At 45.6% G+C, this 9335-nt stretch overlaps 1 protein-coding gene across 1 annotated transcript; it reads left to right on the top strand.

Moving 5' to 3' along the window:
- Positions 1-3891: 3891 nt before the first annotated feature.
- zgc:122979 (uncharacterized protein LOC641576 homolog) lies at positions 3892-7568 on the top strand. Its single transcript, XM_036588626.1, has 4 exons — positions 3892-4062; positions 4588-4834; positions 5195-5700; positions 6872-7568. The coding sequence occupies exons 1-4, from the start codon at positions 3970-3972 to the stop codon at positions 7103-7105; spliced, it is 1080 nt and encodes a 359-aa protein (XP_036444519.1). The 5' UTR covers positions 3892-3969; the 3' UTR covers positions 7106-7568.
- The last annotated feature ends 1767 nt before the right edge of the window (positions 7569-9335 follow it).

Genomic DNA, 9335 nt, shown 5'->3' on the forward strand with positions numbered 1-9335 from the left:
GGGAGACAGAGAGAGAGGGAGGGAGGGAGAGGGAGAGAGGGAAGAGGGGGGTGTAGGACTGAGAGTACCTGTGAACTCCACACCCCACAGCTCACAGCTTTTGCACATCACACTGTCTGTCTCTCTCTCTCTCTCTCACACACACACACACACACACACACACACACACACACACACCAAAAGGCTGTAAAGAAGAGCAGCCTTATGTAAAGGCCTGCTTTATTATTTAGGACTGGTCTTCCAGACCCAGATTAAGCCTAATCCTAGAATAAAAATAATTTCCTATGTAGATTCACCATTGGCCCTACAATGTAGTCCAAGACAAAAATGGTTCTGTATGGCAGGGGTTCTCAAACAGGGTCATGGTGCTGCTCAGTCCATACAGATCAAATATAGAAAAAAGGGCAAAACTGCATCACTTCAAGATGTCATGAACAACGACATATTTGCAAGCCCATCTATTCAGCCTACAGTAGTTAAGCTCCACCCATTCACACTGAAATTATAGTTTCAGCACTATGCATTTACATGTAACTGCCTACAGCAGTTAAGCTCCGCCCATTACACTGAAGCTACAAGGAGTGTTTCAGCACTATGCATTTACATGTAACTGCCTACAGCAGTTAAGCTCCGCCCATTACACTGAAGCTACAAGGAGTGTTTCAGCACAATGCATTTATGTGAAACTGCCTACTCAGCCTACAGCAGTTAAGCTCCGCCCATTACACTGAAGCTATAAGGAGTGTTTCAGCACAATGCATTTATGTGAAACTGTCTATTCAGCCTACAGCAGTTAAGCTCCGCCCATTCACACTGTAGTTAGAAGTAGTGTATTAGTACAATGCATCTTCATGTAGCTGCCTATTCAGCCTACAGCAGTTAAGCTCCGCCCATTGTCACTGAAGTTACAAGGAGTGTATTAGTACAATGCATTTATGTGAAACTGCCTATTCAGCCTACAGCACTTAAGCTCCACCCATTCTCACTTAAGTTATAAGGAGTGTTTCGGCCTTGACTGCATTTTGAATGAAGCACAACAGGGGAGCTCATTTACATATATCAGCCTTAAAGGCACAGTAACAAAAAACAGGCTGTTGCAATCTATTATATATATATTGAGGTTGGAAAGTGGTCATGTAAAGATAAATTATGGCTATACTTAAAATAACATAAAGGCACATAAACATCACGGGTGGAAAAGAATAAAATGTGAGAGAAATGTAGGATATGGACCCTTTAAGGGTGGAGGCTTGGGAAACCAGCCTGTATAGCCTTTAAAATGGTCATTTTTATATAAACTGGCCTTTATATTCAATTTGAATAATTTATATTCAAATTATGAAACTGGTTTTATATGTGCAGACAGTCCATTCACACTGGACAGTTTTCTTTAATCAAAATGTTACTAAATGTCTTATTTTACCTTGTCGTTCATCTGTCCATTTTACCCCAGGCGCGCCGGTCCACACTAATAACACTAATTATGGATTACAGGCGCGCGCCCAGCTGGACTTCCGCCGGTCACGCGCTGAGGATCATTACAGGCACACGGTCACGACTCACTCACACCCCTGAGGAGCCGTCCTGAACAAAGAGGAGCTCCAGACACCATTCACAGAAATACATGCCCAAACTCACAAAAGCCCCTCCAGAAAACCTGCACACTCCACACACTTAAAAAAGATGGTTCTTCATGGGTTCTTTAGTAAACGCAATAGTTCTATTTAGAACCATGAGTTCTATACAGGACCATTTCATGCTTAAATGGTTCTTTGTATAGTAAAACACAGCTTCAGATTGATGCAGAATGTGTTGTTTATGGTTCCATACAGAATCCTTTTGAAAATGGCAACAAAAAGGGTTCCGTATAGTACTTTTTTGTAAATCGTTCTATACATGGTTCTTGCTATGATGTAACAATAGAAGAGCCATTTTAGGGCCATAAGAAAGGTTCTGCATAGAACCGTTTTGAGAATGGTTCTATGCAGCACCAAAAAGACTTCTACTATTGTTACGAGGTACAAGCTTGTAACAATAGAAGAACCCATTCTGCTGCTATGTAGAACATTTTCAAAAAGGTTCTATAGAGAACCAATGCACAACACATTCTCCATCAATCTGAAGAACCATTTCACCATGCGAAGAACCATGTAAGCATGCAAATGGTTCTCTGAGTGTTCATGGTTTTATATAGCTAGAACCACTGTCTTTACTAAAGAACCCTTGAAGAAGCATCTTCTTGAAGAGCGTAACATACCAACCACGACAGTCACCGCGAGCTCATCATGTGACTAACACGCGCACCCCCTCACGCGCGGCTCCATGCTGTTTAAATGTAACAGGTTCCAGCAGAACAGTGTAATGTCTCTCTCTCTCTCTCTCTCTCTCTCTCTCTGTCTGACTGCGCGCGACCGAGGCTCCCTCTTCTCCACATTTGTCCGTGTTCCGGTGGCTGCGGGACTCCGCGCGCTATTGGCTGAGGAAGCGCTGCCATGTATGTAGAGGAAGCTGGAAGCAGCTCCGTTGCGCAACCGCGCGCCGCTCCCGGAGGCTTATGCGCATGCGCACTGCATCCCAGCCCAGACGAACAATACCAAAAAAATCTGTTCGGCGATGGAGCAGACACAGCACGCGCTGCACGGCAGAGCATGAGTGTGTGTGTGGTGGCGGGAGGGGGGGCAATGCGGCTGTCTGGGAACACATGCACCTGACTGAACCCAACTCCCCACCTCAGCTTCGGTCTCTCAAACTCTCTCTAAGACAACTATAGTTTGCTGGCATCTTCTTCTTTCTCTAAGAGAAGCTGCTTTTTAGGGGGGGGGGTGTATTTTATCCTCTAGGAGGGGCCAAATTATCCCAGGAGAACAGTGTTCGTGTTTTTAACATTTCCGTGTGTGTGTGTGTGGGGGGGGGGGTCCCCACAAAGCACCAAACACACACTTTAGGGTTAGGGTTATATGAATGTGTGAATGAACTGCAGCTAATCTATCTATCTCTCTCTCTCTCTCTCTCTCTCTCTCATATATATATATATACTATATACACATCGTATATATATATATATATAATAATAATATATAATATAGTGTCGTGATATAGCTTATTTAAATTACCTCAAAGCTCATTCGTTTATAAAATATAGTATAGTATATATACACACGCACATTATAGTATAACAGTGTGTCATAGTATATAGTATAATATAGTACAATAGATAAGTTTAGTTCATCAATAAGTTTAAAGAATCTCTCTATAGATGTATATATACATATATGCACATATATAGAATATAGATATGGAATATAGCGTGTAGAACATATAATGTATAGTGTGTGTCTATATGCACATATATATATATATATATATATATATACATACATATATATATATACACACACACTATATTTTATATGTATACACACACATTATATTGTATGTGTGTGTATATCACCCATATATATATATATATATATATATATATATATATATATATATATGGATTATATATTTTTCTGTATTGTTCCCTGTTTTTCCGTGTGTTCCGAGTGTTCCCCTAAAGCCCGGCTCCAGGAGAGCCCGTCCTCGTTTTCGCCGCTGCGCTGAGAGGAGCAGAAGGAGGAGGGCGTGGATGTGAGAGATGAACTATTTTAAATTCCGGAAACGCTTCTCCACATGGAGAGATGGGCCGCGCTGCATCCGCGTGACGCGCTCGCGCCGAGCGCCAGCGAGCCAATGGTGCAGAGCGAGCGCGAGGCAATCCCCCCTCCCTCCTCCGTGCGCCCGCCTGGGGAAGCTCGCTTTCTCTCACGGAGCGCGTGGGCGGTTGGTGTGCGCGTGTGCGCGCGGAGACTGTATAAAAGCGCCCGAGAAGGCAGCAGTAGCAGTAGAGCGATCGGTGCAGCATCACTAGCAGCATCAGCTTCAGCCTCAGCATCAGCGGCAGCAGCGAGCCTCCACTCCAAGCTCATCATGGTTCTCATCTGGACACAGTTCGGCGTGAAGCACAAGAACGTCAAGTGCAAAGTGCGCGTGATCCACGGCGAGGAGACCTGGACCTCAGAGGTAGGACATTCGGAGACTTAGAGAACTTTCTCTCTCTCCTTGAAAACTTTCTCTGACTTTTCTCTCTCTCTCTCTCTCTCTCTCTCTCTCTCTCTCTTTCCTGCATTAATCAGTATCATGGGGCATGTTTTATTCAATGAGGACTGAAATCTGAATGAATGCTTATGATGCTTGTGTGTTTAAACTTAAGTAAAGCCTCTGGTCTGTAGACTCAGGTGTATCTCTATGATATTCATTCATCCATTACTTTGCAACTGAAGGACCAACAGACTGTTTGCATCCTGCCTAATTTGTTTTCAAAGTCTCTTTTTACTGATTCGCATATAAAGAACCAATTCATTAGTCAGTAAAACCAAGAATTTCCAACTATTATTTTGAGGAACGAACAAGGTATTTTCAAGCATTACTTTGTATATGAAGAACTAGACTGATGCCCAAAGTCCTGATAGCACTGTCCCACGTGTCCTTACAACCAAGGAGAGTGAAACTCACTCTAACGGCTCCTTTCTCTCACTCTGTAAACAGGAGGTGCACGAGGACCCTGAGGTGCCCAGTCCTCCTCCATCTCCACCTTGCGTAGACCACTATGCTGTGCTGGGGGTACCGAGTGATTCCAATGAGGAGGAGATCCGGCGGGCGTACAAACGGCTGGCATTACGCTACCATCCCGACAAAAACCCAGAAGCAGACGCTGAGGAGAAGTTCAAGCAGATCGCCCAAGCCTACGAGATCCTCACAGACCCTCAGAAGCGCAGCCAGTACGACCAGCAAGGTGAGATTCGCTCCTTCACGACTTCTGAACTTTCTGAAGTCAGGTGATCCGTCCAAGCACATGCTCTCACACATATGCTCGGGTGCGCATGCGCGCGCTCGCAACAAACCCGGTCACATGCAGATTGCTGCAGAGTGAATGAATAATTCATCTTGGAGTAAAAGGGCCCCCTGCACATACCCACACACTTCAAATGCTTTATTTGCTTACATATGTTTGGTTTAATCAATTAGAGATCCTAATATAAATGAAAAGAGTCCAATAGTTTATTGGTTTATGTAAATGGTACAAGCTGTTTATGTGACCTCTGAGATGACATATCAGCAGGAAATCACAAACACCGCCCTCTCTCTTTCCCAGGTTTAACTAAAGGTGGCGTGTCTTCCACTGGAAGCAAGGCAGACTCCGCCCACAGCAGCCCCAAGGCCGACGCCCACGCCTGGCGGGTCTTCTTCAACTTCGAGTTCGACTCAGACGAAGACCTCTTTAACCCTTTCCTGAGAAACCCCCTGCCCCACCTCAGCCGTCAACATGGCAACAAGGCGGCGGCGGCCCATCCCATGACGGAGGTGCACGACCTGCAGGTGAGCCTGGAAGACATCCTGACGGGCGTGACCAAGCGCGTGAAGGTGACACGCCTCCGGCAGACGGAGAAGAATACGCTCCAGCCCGAGGAGTGTGTGATCGACGTGGAGGTGAAGAAAGGATGGAAGGAGGGGACGAAGATCACCTTTCCAGGAGAGGGTCACCAGGTGCCCGGCCATGCCCCCAATGACCTGGCCTTTGTGGTCAAGGAGAAGAAGCACGACCACTTCCGACGAGACGGCTCCAACATCGTCTACACCGCCACCATCAACCTTCGAGAGGTGAGCGCACGCGTGTGCCTTAGTAGTACAGCGCGTCCTGTTCTCCTCCCACGCAGTCTCCACTACTCGATAAGCCTCTGCAGAGCGCTGCGGCTAAATTTAGCAGCACCCCCTCCCTCCCGCAGCCTCGCGCTCACTCGCACACTCCCCCGCCTTGCCCTCTCATCATCATCTCCTCCGCTCTGCAGCCTTTAGCATCTTCACACATACGGCTCACACATCAGAGTCACATTCTGGCTTCTCTCTCTCTCTCATCATGCTGTCATTCTCTCTCATCCTCTCTGTTCCCTTGTTAAAAATTCCACTCCCGTCTGGCATTTCTTTCACTCTCTCTATGTTCCCTCATTATAAATTCCTCTCCCGTCTGTGTCTCTCAGTCTCCCCATCATCTCTTGTCATTTTTTGTCCACTCTCTGTATCTCCTGAACTCACTCACCCCAACCTTCATCGCTCCCTCCCCATCCTCTTCCTCTTTCGTTCCCCCCTCCCTTTGTCATTTTCCTCCTTGTGAACCCAAGCACCCCAACCTTCTCTCTCCCTCTCTCTCTCACTCTCCCTTTCTGTCTCGCACCATCGCATGCCTAACACCTGTCTCTCCTGCTGTTTCTCGCCCTCCTCCCCTCCATCATCCCTCGCTCCTTCATCTCTCACCCCCCCTCCCTTCGTCTCTCTCCCTCCCACGCACTCGATCCCACTCAGACAGGACGAGAGGAGGACAGGAACGCATTAGCAACACTTGTCTCTCATTTGTCTCTTGCATAACAAGAAAGGTTCATTCACTCTGCCCTACATTCTCCAGCCCGAACACAATGAAACCCTACTCAATCTTATGCAATGGTTATATATATTCTCCAGCGGTTCGCAGGCTCGCAGCATCCTCTGCCAGCTCAGGGTTATTCTGGAGCCCGAGAGGCATCTGCCCACTCTAAAACGGCTGATATAACTCCCTCAGAATGAGTGAAGAGTGGGAGTGCTGTTCTCAGTTCAGCTCAGGCACAGTGTCTGCATTCAGACTGAGTGATGAAACACCCCTCTTCGAGTGGCAGAGGATGCGGAGGATGCAGATTTTAGGATTCATTCATGATTAGTTGTTTATTCTGACACTGTGATACATTGTGGTACATTAGCACAGAATGTTAACCTCTCCATCTCTCTCTCTGTCTCTCTTTAGGCTCTATGTGGATGCACCATTAGTGTCCCCACCCTTGACGGACAGACAAAGCCCATCCCCTGCAGCGATGTCATCAAGCCCGGCTCAGTGAGAAGGCTCATAGGGGAGGGGCTTCCCCGAGCGAAAAACCCTGCCCAGCGCGGCGACCTCCTGGTCGAGTTCAACGTGGTCTTCCCCGACCGGATCCCGCCTTCCAGCAAAGAGATCATTAAGCACAGCCTGGGACAGTGTTAACGGGCACGTGAAGATCTCGGCGAATAGATCGACTTCTTGTCTCTGTGAGGCATCCTGTGTGCTGAACTGTATACAAACACGCACACAAACTTTCATAGATAGGATATACGCACCACAGTCATTCATAAGACTCACACAAACACACATAGAGGTGCTACTCCTGAAGTATCAATACACCCCCTGTACAACAGGAGGGTGGAGCACTCTTCGGGAGAGGGCTCAATGGGCTCCTGTAGGATATTGTTGTTCCTATGACAAGCGTCTCAATTCGCTCTAAACCATGACAAACTTGTACTTGTGTACAGAATCGTCAATGAATTAGTCTCTATGAGAGATTCCTGTGTCATGTTTCAATGAATTATTTATAAAGACTGATTATATGAAGATTTGAATGTGCTGTATAACCTGGCATGTATGGATAAGCATGTTTTTTAAGAACAAATAAAGATTTTATTAAATAAAATGTCTTTGTCTGTTTCCTCTGAAGAGGTTCTTCCTTGTTCTGCAGTTTCCTCCAAATCCCTAAAGGGCACAACGATGCATTTTAGCATTTTGCTTGCTCTGATACACCTGACTCAATGAGCTGAATCAGAGAACACCAAACCATGCTGTGCTGCCAAGGCAGCAGTTGGAGAACCCTGACATACAATATTTAACAGGAGTGGGAGGTGGAGTAACTATCAAAAGAGAAGTGTTGATAACATGGTAGCCTCTTTCAGCGGCCTTTCACTCATGTCTCTTAACACCAACAGGTCATAACTGTGATAGCACTGCCTACTTTGTGAAGAAGTACCACAAATAACGCTCACTTGATCATGCTCACATCTGAGCCGTCAACCAATGACCCTCCCACGGTCAAGCTTGATTGGTCCCCAACTGTTTCAGACAAGAATAGCAAAGTGTTGTATCCAGATCGTGTAGAAATGTCTAAATAAAAATGAATGCAGTTTAGTTTAAGACATTGCCATGATCTATGCAAGTCCCTTGTATTTGCCTTTCAATACACAAAACAGGAGAGCAGTATCATCTGGGTCAGGTTCCTAACCTTGGTGGTGGAACACCCCCTGCTCTGCAAATTTTTGTGCTTTCCCGCTCTACAACTCCCACTTCAACTTGCTTATTAGCCGCTTAGTTGGAATCAGCGTTGTTGGGAGCAGGGAACACATTAAACTGTGCAGGGGTTACACCACAACCAGGGTTAGAAACCCTTGATCAAGGTCTCAAATCTAGATCTTGAATCCAGTTTTTTTCATCCTGGGCTTTGGTAGGTCTGTAGATATGGCAAGTATGACACCATCAGAAAAACAGCAGTTCAGGTTAGTGTTAGTCTTTACAAAATCCAGGACCAAGACTGGAAAAAAACTGGATAAAAGATCTGGATTTTGGGACCTAGGTCATGGTTTAACTCAAGTCCTTGGAACCCTCAACAGTTTAGGTTATCCCTGCTCTTGCTCACCAAATACAACTCATCAATTAGCTATCCTGCCTTTGATGAGTTTCATTAGGTGTTCTAAAGTTCGGAATACTTGGGAATACTTGAAACTGGGAAGGGTTGCTGTATAACCTGGCATGTAGGCTATGGCTGTATGAAAAAGCATGCTTTTAAAACACAAATAAAGATTTTATTAAATAAAATGTCTTTGTCAGTTTCCTCTGAAGAGGTTCTTCCTTGTTCTGCAGTTTCCTCCAAATCCCTAAAGGGCACAACGATGCATTTTAGCATTTTGCTTGCTCTGATACACCTGACTCAATGAGCTGAATCAGAGAACACTAAACCATGCTGTGCTGCCAAGGCAGCAGTTGGAGAACCCTGACATACAATATTTAACAGGAGTGGGAGGTGGAGTAACTATCAAAAGAGAAGTGTTGATAACATGGTAGCCTCTTTCAGCGGCCTTTCACTCATGTCTCTTAACACCAACAGGTCATAACTGTGATAGCACTGCTTACTTTGTGAAGAAGTACTACAAATAACACTCACTTGATCATGCTCACATCTGAGCCGTCAACCAATGACCCTCCCACGGTCAAGCTTGATTGGTCCCCAACTGTTTCAGACAAGAATAGCAAAGTGTTGTATCCAGACAGTGTGGCTCCAAAGACGAAATGTCTGTGAATAAAAACGAATGCAATTTAGTTTAAGACATTGAAATGATCTATGCAAGTCCCTTGTATTTGCCTTTCAATACACAAAACAGGTGTGCAGTATTATCTGGGTCAGTTTCCCAAC

The sequence above is a fragment of the Colossoma macropomum genome, unplaced genomic scaffold, assembly GCF_904425465.1.
Source record: "Colossoma macropomum unplaced genomic scaffold, Colossoma_macropomum, whole genome shotgun sequence".
Taxonomy (NCBI): domain Eukaryota; kingdom Metazoa; phylum Chordata; class Actinopteri; order Characiformes; family Serrasalmidae; genus Colossoma; species Colossoma macropomum.

What these genes read in the sequence shown, in the direction of transcription:
- zgc:122979 (XM_036588626.1), top strand. Translation starts at nt 3,970, where the DNA reads ATGGTTCTCATCTGGACACAGTTCGGCGTGAAGCACAAGAACGTCAAG. An exon ending in CAGCCAGTACGACCAGCAAG is followed by an intron (nt 4,835 to 5,194) that starts GTGAGATTCGCT and finishes TCTCTTTCCCAG; the next exon opens with GTTTAACTAAAGGTGGCGTG. An exon ending in CCACCATCAACCTTCGAGAG is followed by an intron (nt 5,701 to 6,871) that starts GTGAGCGCACGC and finishes GTCTCTCTTTAG; the next exon opens with GCTCTATGTGGATGCACCAT.